A 24,278-nucleotide genomic window follows, 5' to 3' on the forward strand; every position below is an offset into this window, starting at 1 on the left:
CCAAAGCACTTGTATATCAAAGCATTTTTTTTTACAGGGTATAAAAGAGAACAGAGGCACCTCTAAGTGTAGCTATAAGTTGCTAAATGTTGTACCTTCATTAAATGTAACCATATTACTACACTTAGAGGCTCCTCTCTTCTCTTTTATACTCAGTTGTGACATGACGCTACTCTTATATCAAGACATCGCTTGTATATCAAGGCAAAATTTATTAAAACATTTTGCTTGTCTTGCAAAACGCTCTTAAACCAAGTTACTCTCAAACCAAGGTTTTACTGTATATTGTCCTATGACTGAACTTCTAGTGAACACTGCCACCTAGTGTACACACATAATACTACACTGTACTAGTCTATTAGTATAGAGCACGGCCATTGCAGCTCTACATTGCCCCGTCCGCCCCGCCTCGTCCTACTACAGCACGTAATAGCCGAGCACAGGTCTGTGGAGGTGAAATGGCTGGGGTATGTGTAATATACACAATAACAGAACACAACCGTCCAGCAAGCTTCGCGTTTTGAAGCGTGCAGGATACCGTAGCAATAGAGGAAGAAGCCGGTCAGCTGACCAGCTGTGAGGGAGTCACGTGATTCGCACTGTGAGTTGAACCTTCAGCGGCGCGGAGCGGGTGTAGAGGGAGTCTTGGCGTGTGCTGGTCACCATGGCAACGGCGATAGTGAAGGAGAGCGCCAGGTAGTGTGTGAGTGACAGCTGTCACCGCAGAGGTGGGGCTGTCATAGAGATGATCATATGTGGTGCAGGGACCCTGTCTGTGCAGCTCTGTCCTTATAATGGGCTTCTGTCATGGGAGAAACATGGAGGTTATCCCCCAACATGTCTAATGAATGACAAGCTAAAGCACAGCTAAAGGCACTTTACTTACCTACTTTTAAACAATCCAGGTATCACCGGCAGCACCGGCATCTTCTTCCTGGGTGCCGGTCTTGGGTTATTGGCCAGGTGCAGGATGACGTAACTCCAGGGACAGTGCCGGTGTTCCTTCAGAATCAGATTAGGTAATGGAAGTGACGTTCCGTCAGCTGCGCATGTGTCCACCGCTACCAGGTTTGCTAATGTGACAGAACACCTGCAGTCAGAAGATTTATTTATATACGCTCACTTTTTTGCTAAAATTACTGTGAGATTCAAGACGTAGCTGGGTGTAGTAAGATGTCTGCTGCCTTCAAACCTGGTAGCGGTGGACACATGCGTAGCTGATGGAACATAACTTCCGTTACCAATTCTGACGGAACACCGGTGGTGTAAGCTGAGACTGGAAGCAGGCAGGCTTTAAAGTATATACACCCAGTGGCGTCACTAGGGTTGGTGTCACCCGGTGCCAAAAAAATTGGTGTCACCCCCCTCCACCAACTACCTCAGTACAGAGCCCCCTCCACTAACTACAGACCCCACTCCATCAATATAGCCCCCTTCCCTCAGTACAGACCCCCTTCCATCAATATAGACCCCCCCACTAAGTACAGACTCCCCTCCCTCAGTACAGACCCCCTCCATCAGTACAGACCCCCCACTAAGTACTGACCCCCTCCCTCAGTACAGACCTCCCATCAGTACAGTAACCCTCCCTCAGTACAGAGTCTGCAGACCCCCCTCCATCAGTATCAACCTCCCACCTCAGTGCAGACCGCCCCATCAGTACATACATCCCCCCCCAGTGCTGACCCCCATCAGTATAGAATCCCCCGTCAGTGCAGACTCCCCCATCAGTATAAAATCCCCCCTCAGTGCAGAGCCCCCCATTTGTATAGAATACCCCCTCAGTGCAGACCCCCCATTAGTATAGATTCCCCCCTCAGTGCAGAGCCCCCCATTTGTATAGAATCCCCCTCAGTGCAGAGCCCCCATTAGTATAGACATCCCCCTCAGTGCAGAGCCCCCCATTAGTATAGACATCCCCCTCAGTGCAGAGCCCCCCATTAGTATAGAATCCCCCTCAGTGCAGAGCCCCCCATTAGTATAGAATCCCCCTCAGTGCAGAGCGACCCATTAGTATAGAATCCCCCTCAGTGCAGAGCCCCCCATTAGTATAGAATCCCCCTCAGAGCAGAGCCCCCATTAGTATAGAATCCCCCTCAGTGCAGAGCCCCCATTAGTATAGAATCCCCCTCAGTGCAGAGCCCCCCATTAGTATAGAATCCCCCTCAGTGCAGAGCCCCCTTTAGTATAGAATCCCCCTCAGTGCAGAGCCCCCATTAGTATAGAATCCCCCCTCAGTGCAGAGCCCCCATTAGTATAGAATCCCCCTCAGTGCAGAGCCCCCATTAGTATAGAATCCCCCTCAGTGCAGAGCCCCCCATTAGTATAGAATCCCCCTCAGTGCAGAGCCCCCATTAGTATAGAATCCCCCTCAGTGCAGAGCCCCCATTAGTATAGAATCCCCCTTAGTGCAGAGCCCCCCATTAGTATAGAATCCCCCTCAGTGCAGAGCCCCCATTAGTATAGACATCCCCCTCAGTGCAGAGCCCCCATTAGTATAGAATCCCCCTCAGTGCAGAGCCCCCCATTAGTATAGACATCCCCCTCAGTGCAGAGCCCCCATTAGTATAGAATCCCCCTCAGTGCAGAGCCCCCCATTAGTATAGACATCCCCCTCAGTGCAGAGCCCCCATTAGTATAGAATCCCCCTCAGTGCAGCGCCCCCCATTAGTATAGAATCCCCCTCAGTGCAGCGCCCCCCCATTAGTATAGAATCCCCCTCAGTGCTGCGCCCCCCATTAGTATAGAATCCCCCTCAGTGCAGCGCCCCCCATTAGTATAGAATCCCCCTCAGTGCAGCGCCCCCCATTAGTATAGAATCCCCCTGCACATGTCCACCCACGTACTGTATTCATAAAGTTTACAGACCTCAGAACAGCGCGGACAGATGCACACAGCCGTGTGTGTCCCTCGGGCTCCTCCTGTGTGGATGTAAACAGAGAGGAGGGGGAGGCGGCTTCAGTCCGCTGTGCTGAGGGACACAGCACAAGTCCCGTGGCGCAGATCAGGGCAGCGGGCAGTGTAGCGGTGTGTGCCGCTACCTACGGGTGTCACCCCTCTGGCGGGTGTCACCCGGGTGCGGCCCGCACCCACCTAACAACGCCACTGTATACACCCCTTGTCTCCGCCCCCTACCCACCTCTGAGCACCGTCCCTTAGTTCCACCCCCTACCCATCTCCGAGCACCGTCCCTTGGTTCAACCCCCTACCCATCTCCGAACACTGTCCCTTGGTTCCACCCCCCCAACCCACCTCTGAGCACCGTCCCTTGGTTCCACCCCCTACCCATCTCCGAGCACCGTCTCTTGGTTCAACCCCCTAACCATCTTTGAACACCGTCCCTTGGTTCCACCCCCAACCCACCTCTGAGCACCGTCCCTTGGTTCCACCCCCTACCCATCTCCGAGCACCGTCTCTTGGTTCAACCCCCTAACCATCTTTGAACACCGTCCCTTGGTTCCACCCCCAACCCACCTCTGAGCACCGTCCCTTGGTTCCACCCCCTACGCACCTCCGAGCACCGTCCCTTAGTTCCACCCCCTACGCACCTCCGAGCACCGTCCCTTGGTTCCACCCCCTACGCACCTCCGAGCACCGTCCCTTGGTTCCACCCCCTACGCACCTCCGAGCACCGTCCCTTGGTTCCACCCCCTACCCACCTCCGAGCACCGTCCCTTGGTTCCACCCCCTACCCACCTCCGAGCACCGTACCTTGGTTCCACCCCTTACCCACCTCCGAGCACTGTCCCTTGGTTCCACCCCGTACCCACCTCAGAGCACCGTCCCTTGGTTCCACCCCCTACCAATCTCCGAGCACCTTCCCTTGGTTCCACTACACTTTCACTCCAATACAGACCCAAGTATCATTTTGTGGTGCTAAGTAATTTGTATGGAATTTGTTAATAACAACAAGAAAAGCAGTAAAGTAGATCTCCTGCAGTCAGCAGCAATAGACCCTTCCCAGCAACAATGGACCTCAACAACAATAGATCCCAGCAGCAACAACAGATTTCCCAGCAGTAAGCCCAGCATCAATAGACTCTTCAGCAGCCAGCAATAGTAGATACCTTCCAGCAACAATAGACCCCCCCCCCCAGCAACATAAGCCCAACCAGCAACAATAGACTGCCATGCAAAAATAGATGCGCTCCACCAACAATAGACCCCTCCTCAACAGTAGATCTCTTCCAGCAACAATTGACCCCCTGGCAACATAAGCCCTCCCCCCAGGAACAATAGATCCCCCACTAGCAAGCATAATAGTCCTCCCCAGCAATAATAGACCACCATGCAATAGATATTTCTCAGTAACAGTAGATCACCCAGCAACAATAGACCCCCTCCTCAAAAGTAGATCTCTTCCAGCAGCAATTGGCCCCCTGGCAACATAAGCCCTCTCCGCCCATGAACAATAGATCCACCACTAGCAATAATAAAAGACCTCCTCAGCAATAATAGACCACCATGCAATAGATATTTTTCAGGAACAATAGATCCCCCAGCAGCCTGCATCAATAGACCCCCTCCTTAACAGTAGATCTTTTCCACCAAGAATTCACCCCCTGGCAACATAAGCCCTCTCCTCCCCAGGAACAATAGATCCTCCACTAGCAACAATAATAGACCTCCCCAGCAATAATAGACCACCATGCAAAAATAGGTATTCTTCAGGCACAATAGATCCCCCAGCAGCCAGCATCAACAATCCTTCAGCACAGCTCAGCACTTCTTGCCATTACATACATTCAGTGCTGCGTTCCCCACGTTCCCGCTGAAAAACGCCCTGCTTCATTCTATTAAATATAGTACAGCTGCTGTTAGTTTTTTTTGCTATCGGTCTCATTAAGGAGATTTTCTTTCACTTCCTGTCCTGTAGACACAACAGGTTTGGTCTGAATTTTTGGGCCATATTGGGACAATGATGTCAAAAGCTTTCCTGCCCCTGTGTACATGCAGCTGTGAGGCAGGGAATGCTCTGGCTGCAGTTGATTGGGCGGAAGTGGCGCCCTGGAGCTCCCTGCTGGCCACTTACCTCTTTATGCATCCGGGTTCTGGGTATGAGTTGCCAGCCACTTTCATTGGCTGGGCCAAAATGACGTCAGTCCTGCACATGCATGGGAAATCAGTCCGCTTTGGCGTTGCCAAATTTCTACAGTGAGCTGCTTGTGCACAGCTCACTGTACAGGGGAAGATAGGGTGGTAGGTAACTTTAATGTAGAAGAGACACAAGCATGTCTCTTCAGCATTAAAAATACTGCCTGTTTGCCCATTTTTAGTTTTTATATAAAGTTCCACTTTAACCCACTTTCTGACCATCCACAGTAATTGTACTGCGAGCAGGCAGCAGCTCCAGGCCCGGAAGATGTACTTGTAGGCCCCGGCCTTTCTTCTGGGTTCAAGGCGTGCTTGCGTGCACCCACCTGCCAAGCTGGGCTGCCAGCTGATTTCAGCCAAGAATTTTGGCTGAAGGCAACTGATTGGCTGTGGCCAATCACACACAGAGTTCTGTTTACTAAAACACAGAACTCTGTGAACAGTGATCTGGCTGAAAAACAGCAAGATAGTAAAACAAAAGCAGCACACAATACACATTGTTAGGCACACAGTTAACTCTTTGATCATCCCTAGATGTTAACCCCTTCCCAGCCTGTGTAATTAGTGCAGTGACAGTGTACAGTATTAGCAAGGGGGTAAAACCTTCTAGAGCTCAGGAAGAGAAACTTTAGGTTGAAATACTGCAGCTGCTGGCTAAAAAAATGAGGTAGTTACCAGTACCTGGGGCCCAGTTCTGTCTTCCTGCAGCCAGTTCTTCTTACCATTATAGGTCCCTTGTGCCACTGTCTTAGATACGGGAGCAAGCTGTAGCTTCCTGAGGAACCCCACTACACAAGCATGAACTCATATGTTGCCTTGTGAATGGTCCTGCAGCCTCCTGTGATGTGTTCCAGAAGGCTGCAGAAGAAGTGGCAGTGGGGAAAGAGATGTCCTCCTCACCTAGGCGAGGATTGTGGGAGCGGGTACCAATATACAATGGATATAAAAAGTCTACACAACCCTGTTAAAATGTTAGGTTTCTGTGATGTAAAAAAATGAGCAAAGATAAATCATTTCAGAACTTTTTCCACCTGTAATGTGACCTATAAACTGTACAACTCAATTGTTGGAAAACAAACTTAAATCTTTTTTTGGGGGGGGGGGGATTAAAAATAAAAAAAACAAAAATAATGTGGTTGCATAAGTGTGCACACCCTCATATAACTTGGGATGTAGCTGTGTTCAGAATTTAGCAATCGCATTCAAACTTATGTTAAATAGGAGACGGTGCACACCTGCCATCATTTTAAAGTGCCGCTGATTAACTCCAATAAATGATGCTTTGGAAGCTCTCTGCGAACCATGGCTTTTACTGTAGGATACGACTAAGAAATGTCAGGAAAGACTTACTAGAACAGCTCTAGTAGGTCTTTCCTGACATTTTCTTAGTCGTATCCTACAGCAAAAGCCATGGTTCGCAGAGAGCTTCCAAAGCATCAGAAGGATCGCATTGTTAAAAGATATCAGTCAAGAGAAGGGTACAAAATAATTTCCAAGGCATTAGATACACCATGAAACACAGTGGTGAAGACAGTCATCATCAAGTGGAGAAAATATGGCACAACAGTGATATTACCAAGAGCTGTACGTCCCTCCAAAATTGTTGAAAGGTCAAGAAGGAAACTGGTCAGGGAGGCTTCTAAAAGGCAGCAACATTAAAGGAGTTGCAGGAATATTTGTGTTTTACATGTGACAACAATCTCCTGTATTCTTCATATGGCTGGGCTATGGGGTAGAGTGGCAAGACGGAAGCTTTTTCTTACGTGGAAAAACATCCAAGCCCGGCTAAATTTTGGAAAAACACATCTGAAGTCTCCCAAAAGCCTTTGGGAAAATGTGTTATGGTCTGATGAAACCAAGTTTGAACTTTTTGGCCATAATTCCAAAAGATATGTTTAGTGCCAAAACAACACTGCACATCCCCAAAATAACACTATACCAACAGTGAAGCATAGTGGTGGTAGCATCATGCTTTGGGGCTGTTTTTCTTCAGCTGGAACAGGGGCCTTAGTCAAGGTAGAGGGAATTATGAACAGTTCCAAATACCAGTCAATATTGGCACAAAACCTTCAGGCTTCTGCTAAAAAGCTTTCAGCATGACAACGACCCAAACACACATTCAAATCAACAAGGGAATGGCTTCACCAGAAGATTAAAGTTTTGGAATCACCCAGCCAGAGCCCAATATACGATTAAGGATACGATTTACAATTAAAAAATCTGTGGTGTGATCTGAAGAGGGCTGTGCACAGGAGATGCCCTCACAATCTCACAGATTTGGAGTGTTTTTTGCAAAAAAGAGTGGGCAAATATTGCCAAGTCAAGATGTGCCATGCTGATGGACTAATACCCAAAAAGACTGAGTGCTGTAATAAAATCAAAAGGTGCTTCAACAAAGTATTCGTTTAATGGTGTGCACACTTATGCAACCATATTATTTTATTTTTTTATTTTTACTTCCCTCCACCTAAAAGATTTCAGTTTGTTGTTCAGTTTATAGGTCACAATAAAGTTGGAAAAAGTTCTGAAATTATTTATCTTTGTCTCATTTTTTTACATCACAGAAACCAAACATTTTAATGGGGGTGTGTAGACCTTTTATATCCACTATAAATCAGTACTCCTCCCCTTGAAAAAAAAACCGTCAGTTACAGGCTGGAGGGAGGGGAGCGAACCTGCAGGACTAGGAGCAGAAGATAGCTGGTGTGGGGTGGAGGGTACTTGGGTGCCAACATCCCAGAAATAGTCTATTAAACACATTGTAAAATGGGTGTATGGGGCTTTCCTGGCATCAAAAATTCAAAAACAGAAAATAAACCGGGTAAAATAAGTACTGAACACGTCACCGTTTTGCTAGGGGAATATATTTCTGAAGGTGCTATTGACACAGGGAAAAAGTATTGAACACATGATGAAAGGGAGGTGCAAAAAGGCATGTAAAGCCTAGACAACAGCTGAAATCCTGCCCCTTGTCAGGCAAATTAATATCAGCTGGTTCAGTCTCAACTGATGGCCTATAAAAAGGTGTCTCATTATCAAGGTGTCACACAACAAACATCTCATGATGGCTAAGACCTTCAAGACTTTTGCAACCTTATTGTTGCAAAACATACTAATGCCATTGGTTACTGAAGGATTTCTAAACTTCCGAATGTTCCAGTGAGTACTGTCAGGGCCATAATCCAGAAGTGGAGAGAACTTAATTTCACCATAAACCGGCCACAACCATGTGCTTCCCGCAAGGTTTCTGACAGAGGAGTGAAAATAATTTTTATAAGAGTTGTCCAAGAACCAAGGAACACATGTTTGAGAGCTTCAGAAAGACCTGGAATTAGCAGGTACAATTGTTTCAAAGAAAACAGTATGCACTCAGCCACCATGGCCTGTATGCACGCTCACCACGCAAGACTCCATTGCTGAAGAAAAAGCATGTTGAAGCTCGTTTTTAGTTTGCTGCACAACATTTAGACAAGACTGTGAAATACTGGGAGAATATATTCTGGTCAAATGAGACCAAAATTGAACTCTTTGGATGCCATAATACACATCATGTTTGGAGGTCAAATGGCACTGCACATCACCCCAAAAACACCATACCAACAGTGAAGTTTGGAGGTGGGAACATCATGGTGCGGGGCTGTTTATTAGCATACGGTACTGACAAACTTCATACCATTGAAGGATAGATGAATGGAAAAATGTACCTTCTTGATAAAAAGTCTGTTGCCATCTACCAGGATGATGATGAAACGAGGGTGGACATTTCAGCAAGACAATGATCCCACACATAAAGCCAAGGAAACTCTTAATTAGTTTCAAAGAAAGAAAATAAAGCTGCTAAAATGGCCCAGCCAATCCCCTGACTTAAATCCAATAGAAAATCTATGGAAGGAACTAAAGATCAGAGTTCCTAGAAGAGCCCCACGGAACCTTCGAGATTTGAAGACTGTGTGGAAGAATGGGCCAAAATCACACCTGAGCAATGCATGTGACTATTTTCTGCATACAAGAGCCTGGGTCTTCAAGCTGTCATTACCAACAAAGGATTTTGTACGAAGTATTCAATTTCAGTTAGTGTGTTCAATACTTTTTCCATGTGTCATTCCATTTTATTACACATAACTTAATTTCTGAACTTATTTGTTTTGGTTTATTTGTATGTATGGATTGCATGGGTTGTATTTACTGATATATGTATATATTTACCTAGAAAAATGGTGACGTGTTCAATACTTATTTTACCCACTGTATATAAAAAAAAAAGTATATTATATAAAACCAGTTCTCAAAACATACACTGTAGGCTTACAGTTAGACCATAGGGAAACAAAACCCCATATACAAATCTCATAGGTTCAAGTGTAACAGTCCTGCTGAAGAAGAGTATCATTCTTTATCGTGGCATAAATAGACATGGCTTTACAAGAAGGAATAATGTTGTATGTAACAAAACTGAACAATAGAAACATATTGCAAAATGCAACAACATGGTGCTCTAAATAATCACAAACTCATAGAGAAATTAGTGGTTGCAAGCCTACAGATGAGAGGTAAAAACAATAAGCCTGCTGCTGTGGTCTTGCAATCTCATGGTGATAGGGTCCTAAAAGTGGAAAATGGACAACTGGAAATCTAGAGATCCAAAATGCAGCTAAGAGATCTGCAAAAAGTTTGTACACACATGTTGACCATAATGTGAGACCAGAAGTAGGGGCCCTGCAGATCCCTTTTTCAGCTGGTGCTGTGGGTGAATAGGTGCAGGAGCTTTGAAAAAGCTACAACAAATGAGAATATATACGAGGTGTGTGTGTATGTGTGTACATATATATATATATATATAATATATATATATATATATATATATATATATATATATATACACAAAAGTGAGTACACACCTCACATTCTTTGTAAATATTTTATCATATCTTTTTATGTGGCAACACTGAAGAAATGACACTTTGCTACAATGTAAAGTAGTGAGTGTACAGCTTGTATAACAGTGTAAATTTGCTGTCCCCTCAAAATAACTCAACACACAGCCATTAATGTATAAACCGTTGGCAACAAAAGTGAGTGAGTGAATTAGCCATCTTCCCTCCCGGTGTCATGTGACTCATTAGTGTTACAAGGTAGGAAGATTGCCAAGACCCTGAAACTGAGCTGCAGCACGGTGGCCAAGACCATACAGCGGTTTAACAGGACAGGTTCCACTGAGAACAGGCCTCGCCATGGTCAAAGAAGTTGAGTGCACGTGCTCAGTGTTATATTCAGAGGTTTCTTTGGGAAAAAGACTTATGAGTGGTGCCAGAATTGCTGCAGACATTGAAAGGATGAGGGGGTCAGCCTGTCAGTGCTCAGACCATACGCCGCACACTGCATCAAATTGGTCTACATGGCTGTCGTCCCAGAAGGAAGCCTCTTCTAAAGATGATGCACAAGAAAGCCCGCTAACAGTTTGCTGAAGACAAGCAGACCAAGGACATGGATTACTGGAACCATGTCCTGTGGCCTGATGAGACCAAGATAAACTTATTTGGTTCAGATGGTGTCAAGCGTGTGTGACAGCAACCAGGTGAGGAGTACAAAGACAAGTGTGTCTTGCCTACAGTCAAGCGTGGTGGTGGGAGTGTCATGGTCTGGGGCTGCATGAGTGCTGCCAGCATTGGGGAGCTACAGTTCATTGAGGGAACCATGAATGCCAACATGTACTTTGACATACTGAAGCGGAGCATGATCCCCTCTCTTCGGAGACTGGGCCGCAGGGCAGTATTTCAATATGATAACAACCCCAAACACACCTCCAAGACGACCACTGCCTTGCTAAAGAAGCTGAGGGTAAAGGCGATGGACTGGCCAAGCATGTCTCCATACCTAAACCCTATTTAGCATCTGTAGGGCATCCTCAAATGGAAGGTGGAGTGCAAAATCTCTAACATCCACCAGCTCCGTGATTTCATCATGGAGGAGTGGGAGAGGACTCCAGTGGCAACCTGTGAAGCTCTGGTGAACTCTGTGCCCAAGAGGGTTAAGGCAGTTCTGGAAAATAATGGTGGCCGCACAAAATATTGACACTTTGGGCCCAATTTGGACATTTTTACTTAGGGGTGTTCTCACCCCCCCCCCCCCCCCCCGGTCCCTGGCATACTTACCTCTATGGGTGAAGTGCTGTCAGTGCCTACACAGCCTGTGTAGCAGTTTGGGGGTCCCCTTCTTTCTCTAGGTCCTCTGGTATGGGTCTGAGTGATTCGGATTGGTCAAAGCAGTCACGTGTTGGTGCTGACCAGTGTGACAATGAAACAGGTGCACCTTGCATTAAATATGTATTGTACATCAAAGAATGTATATAACACCTGTTTAAAAATGTTATGCCAAAACCATTATAGTTTCTGTTTAAGATTTATCTTTCTATCTTTCCTAGCATTAAGCAAGCAGTCTCTATTATGAATGAAATGGATGAAGCCAAATTCCCCAGACTCCTTTCTCGCATTCTTCAAAAACTACACCTCAAAGTAAGTAAGACTAGAAGGGATTTCACAATATGTGGATAACCTAACCCTAACCCCCTGTTTATATTATCTGTTAAGTAGTTTAGCACACTGGGTGTGCTACACATGCCCACATTTTTTTTTTCAAAGAACACAGTGTGTTTATCATTTGTCCAGTCCTTCTGCCTTTATGACAGCTCTTAAACTAAATCTGGGAGCTGTTGTGCAGCTCTAAAATCTTCTGATGTCTAAAAGACTGATTTATCAACATTATTCAGAGAAATACAAGACAACATTGTTACTTTTGTATCTACTCTGTTTCATTTATCTGCAAATCGCAGGGATGAGCTTACATCTGTGAATTATGTCAGCTAAAAGAGAAGTATGGGATTTAAAAAAAGAAACAAACAATCATACTCACTTAGGTGGATGTAGCATCAGTGTGATTCTGCATCTGTCCCCTGCTACCTCTAAGGCTGAGGACTGAGCGGTCAAATACCGCTGATCACTCAGTTTTTGGTCTTCAGTGATCATAGAGATGGTGAGTGTCAGTCACCAGCTCTCTGCTCTGCCCCTCTAGCGCTCACTAGAGCACTAGGCTGTGCAGGAGACTGGAGCAGCTGGCTCAGGAGTGGTTGAGCCAGCTACTGGTCAGGCTTTTGTGTGGATCCCTCCAGCGTCTGGACTGGCTGACATCTCTTAGTAAAATCAGCACACATTACACTGATCACTGTATTAGTGTCACTTTCATTTAGCTAGAGTGATGCATGACTACGCAATTGCCAGTTAAAGTAGCACAGTGCCCAGTAGTTAAAAAAATGCCCTGGTCATAAGGGGGATTCCAGAGCTTAAGTGGTTAAAGTGCAACTTTGGCTCAAATAAAAAATGGCATAAATGATACAGTCTGTATAACAGACAGCAGTCTTTTTTTTTTAAATCTGCGTTCCCAGTAAGTCCGTTCTTTTTCAATTTCCTTTAAGAGTCCAAGCTGCCCAGCAAAGGTGGCAGTTAGAGGGTTGAGCCAAACTGTTTTGGATGGCTTTAAACCCTCCTATCCTTTACAGCCAAGGAGGCTACCATCTTAGCCTCTGTTTGATCTGCAGTTGCCATTGTACTGCACATGTGATCAGTTTTGAAACCAGTCATTTGATGGCTTGACAGTTCAGGAAAGACTACAAGCAAATGTGATGTTTATCATTCAGGGCATGCCTTGAAAGTCACTGTTTGGGAACCTGTTTATTCAATGGGTTTAGCTCCACTTTAACACTGAAAAGGCTGCTTACAATGATCAGCTTTTATTTATTTATGTAAAACTTTTATCTCAAATGGAAAAAACTATTGCTGTAACTGTGTAAAAATATATTACATTTTTGTTTTTAGTTATGCTCTAAAGTGATTGTAAAGGCAGAAGGTTTTTCATCCTAAGTAAACTTTCCTTATTTGTTTGTAACTATAGGTAAGCCTATAATAAGGCTTGTGAAAAAAACCTTGCGCCAAACAGTAAACTCTATACTAATACCTTGTGTGTAAAAGCTGCTCCCCAAAAAACAGTGAACCTGTCACTGTGCAAGTGAAACAAAATTGGGTGATAGGGGGCGCTAAATTATGATATTATATTTCCTATGTAACATAAGTTAAAGTGAATATGTGCATTAAAGTGCAATATTTTCTTGTATCATACAAACACAAAGTGAAAAGATACATAAATTGCAATAACAGAAAAAACACATATATATAATGAGTGAAAAAAACATTAATCAAATTATGTTTTGAAAGTCCATAATTCCAATGATGTGTCTGGATTAGTAGACCCACACCAAAAGCAAAAGAGAATTCTTTCACCATATATATTGAATCCACCCAACGTGCTCCAAATTGAAAGCTGCTCACCAGATGGATGTGACCTCTTTATTTAAAAAGATGGTCTAATGCACTTTTGGGAAATCCTTGATTACCCAGAAGATTCCTCTGTAATATGACCTCCTCTCCACCACAATATCCCATATGGAAGAAACAAAAAGATACTACATAGCGCAATACTGTTGGTTTATTTAAAATCGTACATAAAACATGAAGGTTGTCTGCTTACATTTAAATGTGCCTTAGCCTGGCACTGAGGATAGCCTGCAGAGATTGTATATGGAGCTGCTTGCCGCTGGGCTCACGTTCAGAGCCGGCGTGCGTTCCACTCTTGCATGGGAGAAAACCGGAAGCTAGGACCCGAAAGGGACGTGACTGGAAGCGCCTTGACGTACGTTTCGTAATTAATACGTTATCAGGAAGCGTACCGATCACTGAGCATGCTCAACGTAAATGGCTAGGAAGTAGCTGTGATTGGTGGAGCATCGAAACTCCACCCTCCACATCCACAATGTATAATACACGGTGACCCATGCAAAACAATCCACTCAGCATAACCTGCTCGTGCCGGTAAACAAATATTGTATCTCTGACAACCACAATATTACAATACATCATAAAATACATTAAATAAATAAAATTAGAATATTGTGTTTAATAAAACGATCAATCCCTCAATCATTAACCCTAATACATTCAAAGCCCAATACCATAATCATATCAAGAGAATGGGATTAAAAGCACACCTAAATGATGATCATTTCTAAACAAGACTGTTTTAATTCCTATTCATTAGTCAAGAAGCAGTTCAGGTCCAACTCAATATTCATACCCGCTGGTTGCATAGTGCCCAGCTGGTGTAACCACTGAGTCTCGTTCCTGGAAACCGCTTGTTTAAGATGTGTGCCTCTCCAATGTTTAGATATCTCATCTATCCCATAAAAGGTTAGTAGTCTGGTATCTTTGTTATGGAACATTCTAAAATGGTTCGATACACTATGTTTCATAAACCCGTTAGTAATATTAGTGACGTGCTCATTAATCCTGGTCCGTAGCTTACGCGTGATCCTGCCCATGCATTACATTGGGAACGGACATTCCAACATGTAGGTTACGTGGTCTGAATTACACGTAATCAAAGACTTGATTTTATGTTCTTGTTTATTTACTACAGAATGGAACCTCTCTATTTTTCTATTTTTTCTCTTTGTAGCTTTGCATCTAGTGCAATAATAGAAACCTTCTCTATCTAGGAACTTTTTTTTTTTTTTTTTTTTTTTGAGGGGTCTGGAATATTGGGTGCAATCTTATTTCTTTGACAACAAATGGGAGGAGCTTTTATTCTATAAAAGGTATATCGACGATATCGTACTACTCTGAGAGGGTTCCTAAGATTGTTTGGATTCATTCACAAGGATGTTGAATACCAATGTCTATGGTTTGAAATTGTAGTGCAGGGTTTCTTAAAGCGATTGTAAAGGAAAATAAAATTAAGCGCCCCCACCAGCGCTCCTGGCGCCTCCTCTTTGTCCAGTGCCCCCACAAGAAGCCGCTGCCTATAAGGGCCCTTGTGCATGCTTGCTCCCGAGCCCTGCTGCTGCATACATTGACACAGACAGCGGGACTCGGCCCTGCCCTCACTCCCTCCTCAGTAGAGCCAATAGCTCCCGCTGCTATCAGTATGCCCAGTGAGGAGAGAGACAGTGGCATGAGATGCTGCTCTCGTGCACGCTGCTGGATTTGATCAGGCTCAAATAAGAATAAGGGGGGGGGGGTTGGGTGGATACTGCAGCAGAGAAGGTTTTTTACCATTAAGGTAAAAAAACCTTAAGGCTTTAGAACCATTTTAACCAGAGTAAGTATAAAAAAAAAATTTCAATTAAAAAAAAAAAAAAACCTTTACTATCTTTAACTGCAGGGCCCATATGGTTATTAATGATCGGGTATTAATGATAACTAACTAACCAGCTTTGAGTATAACATTTCCTTGTAATGGCTGGACTTATAGAGACCTTACTGCTGGATCCCTTAAAAAAGATAAAGCTACTTTCGGATAGAATGACCCTATTGGTTACTCCTATGCAAAAGATAACTGTCATCTGTAACCTGCAAATTTTGCCGCACCAGACCTCAGTCAAGCTTCCTGCAAAATTCAAAGGACAGATTGAGGACACCACAAACGGGGCTTTCTTTGGGATTGTGTGATTGCTCTTGAGAGAGAAATCTATTATAAAAAAAGATAGGGAGGGAAATCCAACTTGGCTGAGAAAGTCAAAGGTTGCCCAGACTTGCCAAAAACCTAGGTTTAGTTTAAAAAATATAAGAACAAGGGACATTATTTACAATTAGTGTCATGTGTCCCTTGTGCTAATGTTTCCTGGTTTAGGTGAAATCTTCCTCTTCCAATGCCCCCCTCCCACTGCGTAATCTTCAGGGACATTGGGGTTAATAGAATTTTGGGAGCTGCCACGGGCACTCATCAAGAGTCCCAGCTCCCCCCAATTCATAGAAGCATCACTACGGTATTCTATGTGTGAAGCATCGCCTGTGAATGGAGGAGGGCCGACTTTCAATCACTTGCCCTCATTCATAGAAGATGAAGTATGACTTCTGTGAATAGAGGAGCTGGGCAAAAAGAAGATTAAGGCGATGAGGAGGAACATTTCACCAGGCGACAGCAGCACTAGGGACATGTTGCAATGATGGTAAGTAATGTACCTTGTGCTTATTTTTTATTTTATTTTAGCTAAACTTAGGCTTTGAAAATACATAGATGTTAAAGTAACTTACTTTATAACATAAAACAATTTATTTGGGGAGATTAAGAAGCAAATTGAACTTTGCCTTTATTATCTGGATCCCTATTGACTACACTGCTTTCTTATCTTAGTGCACAATGATAAATCAGTCTCGACATCATCTGTCTTTTCCTGCACATTTTTACAAGTTTTATCAGTATAGATGCAAATGCTTCTCGTATATTAAACTGATACAGTTGAAGTGAGGCAATGATTAAATAAATAAATACACATGCTGTCACTTTCAATGAGGATGAGCAAATTCAGATACTTCTTAGCATAAGTGGGTCTAGGTGAGATCAAACAATATTTCCCAGCTTACTTACCAGCTAGCCTGCAAAGAAAAAAAAATTGTCCCATCTAACAGTTCGCATTAAAAACAAGGGGTTTAGTTGCACGCATTTGCAAACATATGTGTAAGCTGCAGTGGCCACGTCAAGGGACCTCAGTGTACTGGTTCCCAACTCTATAATTTTGAGTGTCTCCCAAATTGGAGCACATATAGCAATGGATAGATTAAGGGCAGGTATGTCTGGAGGGAACCCACCACTCTTTAAAGGTACAGGGATGCACAGGACACCTAGCAAGAGCACAGTGGCAGCTGAAGGTATCCAGTGTATTCCTTCACCAATTTACCAACTGTACAAACAAATGGCAACCACCGCAACCTATACGCAGCCTTTGCAGCAAGGAGCACATGGAAGGGCAACACACATCAAAAACAAACCCAAATTTTCTGCTCACTTACCAGCTAGCCTGCAAAAAAAAAAAAAAGAAATAGACTGTCTAACAGTTCACATTAAAAACAAGGGTTTTAGTTGCACACATTTGCAAACGTATGTGAAAGCTGCAGTGGCCACGTCAAGGCACCCCAGTGTACTGGTTCCTAACTCTGTAATTTTGAGAGTCGCACAAATTGGAGCACATATAGCAATGAATAGATTAAAGTCACGTAGAAGAAGGAGGCCACCCCTCCCTAAAGGTATAATGATGCACAGGACACCCAGCAAGGGCACAATGACAGCTGAAGGTATCCAGTGCGCCCCCGCACCAATTCACTAACTGTGCAAAATGTCTATACAGTGTTATAAAAAAGTATTTGCCCACTTCTGGATTTCTTTTTTCTTTTTTTTTTTTTTTTTTTTTTTTTTGCATATTTGTCACACTTAAATGATTCCACTCATCAAACAAATTTTAATATTACACAAAGATAACTTGAGTAAATACAAAATGCAGTTTTTAAATGATTTAGTTTAAGAGAAAAAAAGCTGTCCAAACCTGCCTGGCCCTATGTAAAAAATGAATTGCCCCTAAACCTAATAACTGGTTGTGCCAAGCTTTATAAATCCTGGACTTTGAACAGATGTAGAGACAGGGTGGATAAAAATCGATGATAAAAAAAAATTGTTTTATTTTTAATTTGATTTTTTTTGATTTTTATCAAATTTATTTTAGTAAAAAGCTCCTGGAGTAAAAAATCTATTTAAAGATAGTTTTCTATTTAAAATGCATTATTAATTTAGTTTATTAGGCATGAAATGGAGCTTAGTTTTGTAGAATGAGGCTGTATATTGTGCAATATTTAGATTTTTGTTAAACTCATTTAATGAATCGAAATTCTGCAAGCTGAGATAACATGCACTGGCAATGTTATTGTTTTAATTAAAATAATGTCAGTAGTTCTTCAATTATGTGTGATTAACCTGTTAACCTAAAATCAGTTCGGTTACTAACCTGACAGCTTTTTATTAAAGATTCTAACTTCCAGCAAGAATAAGTCCTTACATTTAAAGAGCACCTGTCATTTCAGATCCATCATGGCAGCGCCTGTTAGTGGGCATCCGCTCACCTGCTGCCGCCACGTCTCTCACCTTGTTGTGTCACTGCCACATCACCAGCCGTCCCAATAAAGTGATTGGAACTGTCAGTGAGTCAACAGCGGGTCAGAGGAGGAGTCTCTGCTGGACAGGGATGACAGTTGCTCTTTAAAAATCATGATTTCAATCAAGTTGATTTAATTCAAGCCTTTTTACTAGTGATTTAAATCATATCCAACCTGTGTAGAGAAGAGAAGGCTGTAGATAAATAGGCACAACTTTTGTAAGAAGATTTACCTGAGGCTAGTCACTTCACTTGGATATGTATAAGATTTTACAGTCACTTTAATCTTGAGAGAATAGAAGAAGCTAGAAAAGAAAATAATCAATATTCGGTCAAACAGCAATTTTCCTTTTAATATGGAGGATGAGGAAACATTTTTAATTGCCCTGAGCTACATTCAGCTTTATTGAAAGTATTCAAAAATTCTGGTTTATTTTTTGACGATTCAGGTGCCTTCAAAGATCACATGGTATTCAGTACTACAAAAGTCCAAATGTTGTCTCTGTCAGTGTTTCTAGATAGGAAGCTAATGGAGAATCCGCTAATTTGTATATTTATGCCAGCCAGGAAGTGCTGCCCACCAAAAGTTATTTCCACCTGGGATCTTTCTAAAGTTGTCCCAGTGGATTAACAAAGCCCCGCTTTCATTACATGCTGTAAACCTTGAGTAGGATTATGACAAAAAATGGCCTTTCTGCTGGCAGTTATCATAGTTAGATGAATGGGCAACCTGCAGGCCTTATCTATTAAAGAGCCATATTTGTCAGTTCACTTTACTCGTTCTTTGGTAACATTATTGGCTGAAAGAGCGGGAGCATTGGTAGGACAAATCTGCAGGGCTGCTACATTTTCTAATCAAGACGCCATTATCAAAAGTAAAATTTTAGGTTCTTTCTCAGCAAGACCTAGCGTTGGCCAGGTAAGTTCTACAAATTGTTGTCCAGCTCCAGGGTGTGTTTTTTTACTAGCTTATCTTCTCATGTTGCTGTTCTGGAAGATGATTAGGGAAGTCAAAAAAAAATGCAAAGTGTTTTGTTTACATGACAACTGTTGTAAAAATGTATGTAGAAAGGTAATGTTCAGCAAAATAAATTACCCACTATTTGGAGGCAGAGAACATTCAGCAAGAAACACAATAAAAGTATTATAGACTAAAAGACATAATCTGAGTGTCTCTATGATGTAATGCACCTCATCCCAATAAACTAATTTTTGGATGTGGAGGAGTGGGATTATAACAGTGCTATCAACAACTGAATCAGAATATATTAACCACTCCCCGCCCGCGCTATAGCTGAAAGATGGCTACAGCGTGGGGCTTAATTTCCGGCAGGGCGTCCATTGACGTCCACCTGTTTTCCTGGTCCCCGCACGCCGCCGAGGGCACGCATCGGGGAAAATCTGTGTTGGCCATGTCCCTTGGACACTGCCAATCACAGATCGTGGTAAATGGCCAATCACAGCGGCCATTTACCACTCGATCGGAATGTCCAATGAGAGATGATCTCAAATGTAAACATATGAGATCATCTCTCAGTGCCGGCTTTCCCTCCTCACAGGAGACCGCGTGTGAGGAGGGAGAGCTTTGTAGCTGCAGATCTGTGAGTGCCAACCATTTTCAAAGTACAGTACAGTAAAACACAGTAAATCAGAGCCCAAATAGTGCCCATACAGTGCCACATCAGTGCCATTTGTTGTCACAGTGCTCATCACTGTTAGTGTCACAGTGCCATCTGTCATCCGTGCCATCTGTCAGTGCCATCTTTCATCAGTGCCACTTGTCAGTGCCACGTTTCATCAGTGCTACATCAGTACCACGTTTCATCAGTGCCACGTGTCACCAGTGCCACATCAGTGTCATGTGTCATCTTTCATCAGTGTCAGTGTCACGTGTAATCAGTGCCACATCAGTGCCACGTTTCATCAGTGCCACTTGTCATCAGTGGCACATGTCACCAGTGCCACATCAGTGTCACGTGTCATCTTTCATCAGTGTCACGTGTAATCAGTGCCATTTGTCATCAGTGTCATGTGTAATCAGTGCCATTTGTCAGTGTCACGTGTCATCAGTATCACCAGTGCCCACCAACAATGGCTAGAAAATCATTTACAGCTGAGGAGGCATACAATATTCTTGCGGCCGACGAGAGCAACGGGGAGCTCTCCGCTTCGGATTCCTCAAATTCAGATTCTGAGTCTGACGTGGACTTTGAGCCTGTCCTAAGCAGTGGAACACTGACAGCTTCAGAGGAGGATGAGAGCCTGCCCGTCAGACAAAGGTGTTCTGGTGAGGAGGCAGTGCCATCCACCAGCACCGCAGTGCCATCCACCAGCACCGCAGTACCTCGGCAAGATAGGCCAAGTACCAGTGGGGTGTCACCTCAGTCCCAAAGGGTTAGGTCCCTTGCCAGCCTTCCCTATTCCCTTCAGAACCCCTTGTGGCTTCCTCCTAATTCAGGAGAAGCTAACATTCCCCCTTTCACTGCCCAGCCAGGTGTCCAGGTAGACAAAGAAAATTTTTCACCAATAGATTTTTTCCACCTTATTTTTACTGAGGACATGCTTGCATCAATTGTGGCCCAGTGCAACCTATATGCTCAACAATTCATAACAAGTAAACCAACATCCTATTATGCCCGTCCCTACAAGTGGAGAGCCCTAACAGTGGAGGAGTTTAAGGTTTTTTTGGGCCTCACATTCTGTATGGGACTAACAAAAAAAAATGAATTACGTTCATATTGGTCAACCCTCCCCATCCACGACATGCCCATCTTTTCCTCAGTAATGCCCAGAACCAGATATCTCATGATTATGAGATTCCTACACTATAATGATAATACCCAGTGCCCTCCCCGAAATGACCCAAATTATGATAAGCTCTATAAAATTCGTCCACTGCTAAATTATTTTTCTGAAATCTTCCCCCAGTTGTTTACCCCAGACCAACACATATGCGTGGATGAGTCCCTTGTCAAATTTACTGGCAGGCTGGGCATAAAACAATTTATTCCCATCAAAAGGGCCCGCTATGGGGTGAAGCTGTATAAATTGTGCGACTGAGCAACAGGATATACATATGCCTTTATGGTATACGAAGGAAAGGACACCCAGCTGCATCCCCCTAATTGCCCAGACTACATAGGAACCAGCGGGAAAGTCGTTTGGGAACTCATAAACCCACTCCTGGAGAAAAGCTACCATTTGTATTTGGACAACTTTTATACTAGTTTGCCCCTGTTCCGCAACCTTCACAGGAAGAACACTTCAGAATGTGGCACCATAAGGAAGAACCGGAAGGGCTTTCCTCAAAGGCTTGTCAACCAGAAGTTAAGAAGAGGGGAGACGGTGAGTTTACAGAATGAGGAAATTCTGGCTGTGAAGTGGAGGGACAGAAGGGATGTCTACATGTTGTCTTCAATCCACAATAATACCTTCATGGAGATCACCAGGAGGAATGGCCAAATCCAAAAGCTAACATGTATCCATGAATACAATATGTTCATGGGGGGTGTCGACTTCAACGATCAAATGCTCGGACCCTACCTAACCACAAGATGAACATACCAGTGGTATAAAAAAGTATCAATTTATTTGTTAAATTTGGCCATATACAACACCTCTATAATCTATCGCAACTCCACTGAAAGCCCCAAACCCTTCCTTGGCTACCAGGAGGAAATCATTCGATCCAATGTGATTAGCCGACTCTTCAAATACCACTTTCCCAATAAAATCCCTCCCAGACCAACAGACCAAAAACGTCAGAAAAAATGCTGTGTGTGCACCAAAGAAGGAGTGAGAAGAGACACCATTTATTATTGTCCCCAATGTCCTTCAGAACCAGGCCTCTGCATAGTTGACTGTTTCCGCCGTTACTATACTTCAGTAAATTATTAGTGAAGTATGGTAACCATAATTCTCACTTCCTGCCATTTACCTTCACACTTATGCCTTTGCTCTGTAACCGACTCTGGCTTGTTATTCGACCACGCTTCTGCCTACCGATTCTGTACATACCTTTGCCAGATCTGGAACTGACCCTGGCTTGTTATTCGACCACACTTCTGCCTACCGATTCTGTACATACCTCTGCCTGATCTGGAACTGACCCTGGACTGTTTGACCATGCCTCTTGCCTGCCTCTTGGACTGATCTTGTACGCTGCTACTGGACTAGTGGGATTCATAACACAGGGGTCTCACATATGTGAGGGGCTCCAGAAATGTTTTTCTGGATGAAGAAAACTATTTTTTTTGTTTTCTAATTCCTAGATTAGGGTCTGGAGACTCAGAGACTTCAAAGAGATTTGGGTGGGAGAAGCCTCTACCCCTGTCCCCATTCTGTCCTGAATGAGGCCCTACTTCTGCCTACTGCCTGTAGGACTTCTGCCATCATGCCTCTGCCTGTCGCATGAACTGACCACACCACATGGACCATGTTCCTGCCTACTACCAGGACCAATATTTTGGCACTGCTGACAATCTCTGCCTGCACTGACCCTGGACTGTATATGGACAGTATCCCTGCCTGATGCCCTTTACTGACTATGGACAGTATAACTGCCTGTTGTCTGGACAATTGTGTTCACTTTTGCTGACCAAGTCCCTGCCTGTTGCCTGGACCAGTGCTATCCTCCTGTGGACAACTGCGCTACTAAAACCACAGGTAATCTTTTGTTTACCCTTTACTCAGCAGAATGTATTTTGGGGTGTAATTCTTAGTATGTGCATGCTATGTGTCCCTAGAACACCTGACGGTGTTTCTTGCATGTTGGGCCTCTGTATGTGGCCATTGTCCTGTGCTCCGGGGCCTTCAAAAGTGTAATAGGTGGTTGAGAAATGAGATGTGTAATTTATGCTCCTAGAATGCCTGACGGTGTTCCTTGCATATTGGGCCTCTCTATGTGGCTAGGCTGTGAAAAAGTCCCACACATGTGGTATCACTATATTCAGGAGGAGTAGCAGAATGTATTTTGGGGTGTCATTTTTGATATGTACATGCTATGCGTTGGAAATATCTTATAAATGGACAACTTTGTGTAAAAAAAAAAAAGTTTTTATTTTTTTCCCACATTTTCCAAAAACTTCTGGAAAAAAAGAACTGTTCAAAAGACTCATTATGCTTCATAGATTATACATTGGGGTGTTATCTTTCCAAGATGGGGTAATTTTGTGAGCGTTTCCATTGTCCTGGTGCTCCAGGGCCTTCAAAAGTGTAATAGGTAGTCAACAAGTTAGATGTGTAATTTATGCTTCTATAACACCTGATGGTGCTCCCTGCATGTTGGACCTCTCTATGTGGCTAGGCTGTGAAAAAGTCCCACACATGTGGTATTGCCATACTCAGGAGGAGTAGCAGAATGTATTTTGGGGTATACACATGCCATATGAGAGAAATAACCTATTACAATGACAATTTTGTGGAAAAAAATAAAAAAAATCCTAATTTTGCAAAGAATTGTGGGAAAAAATGACAACATCAAAAACCTCACCATGCATCTTGCTAAATACCTTGAAATGTCTTCTTTTCAAAAAAGGGGCCATTTGTACTTTCCTGGCTTGTTGGGGTCGCAAGAAATGAGATCAGGTGTCATAATTTTTTTATGATTTGCAGCACAGCTTGTAGACTCTCTAACTTTCACACAGACCAAATAATATCCACTAGTTTGGGTTATTTTTACCAAAGGTATGTAGCAGTATAAACTGTGGCCAAAATTTATAAAGAAAAATTTATAATTTGCTAAATTTTATCACAGAAACAAAGAAAAATTTGTTTTTTTTTTTCAAAATGTTCTGTCTTTTTTTCATTTATAGTGCACAAAATAAAAAACCCAGAGGTGATCAAATACCACCAAAATAAAGCTCTATTTGTATGAAAAAAAGGACAAAAAATTAATTTGGGTGCAGTATTACATGACTGAGTAATTGTCATTCAAAGTATGAGGGCACTGAAAGCTGAAAATTGGTCTGGGCAGGAGGGGGGTTTAAGTGCCCAGTAGGCAAGTGGTTAAAAATGAAGTTACTTTTATTAATACAAATAACATATGACAAACAACGGACAGAATATATCAATATTTGTTAGAATCAATAACTGAGCATAGCTAGTACAATGGGTTGCTGGCGGCCCAGAGGAAAAGAATAAGAGGAAAAGTATTGGT

At 43.3% G+C, this 24,278-nt stretch overlaps 1 protein-coding gene across 4 annotated transcripts in view; it reads left to right on the top strand.

Moving 5' to 3' along the window:
• The first annotated feature begins 538 nt into the window (after positions 1-538).
• The window catches only part of COMMD10 (COMM domain containing 10), a 583,600-nt gene continuing 559,860 nt past the window's right edge, over positions 539-24,278 (top strand). For all 4 annotated transcript variants that reach the window (XM_073624653.1, XM_073624655.1, XM_073624654.1 and 1 more), the window contains exons 1-2: positions 539-696; positions 11,516-11,606. In XM_073624653.1, coding sequence (XP_073480754.1) covers positions 665-696; positions 11,516-11,606 — 123 coding nt within the window. In that variant the 5' untranslated portion in view covers positions 539-664. The remainder of the gene's footprint in view (positions 697-11,515; positions 11,607-24,278) is intronic.

This window comes from Aquarana catesbeiana, linkage group LG01, assembly GCF_042186555.1.
Source record: "Aquarana catesbeiana isolate 2022-GZ linkage group LG01, ASM4218655v1, whole genome shotgun sequence".
NCBI lineage: Eukaryota > Metazoa > Chordata > Amphibia > Anura > Ranidae > Aquarana > Aquarana catesbeiana.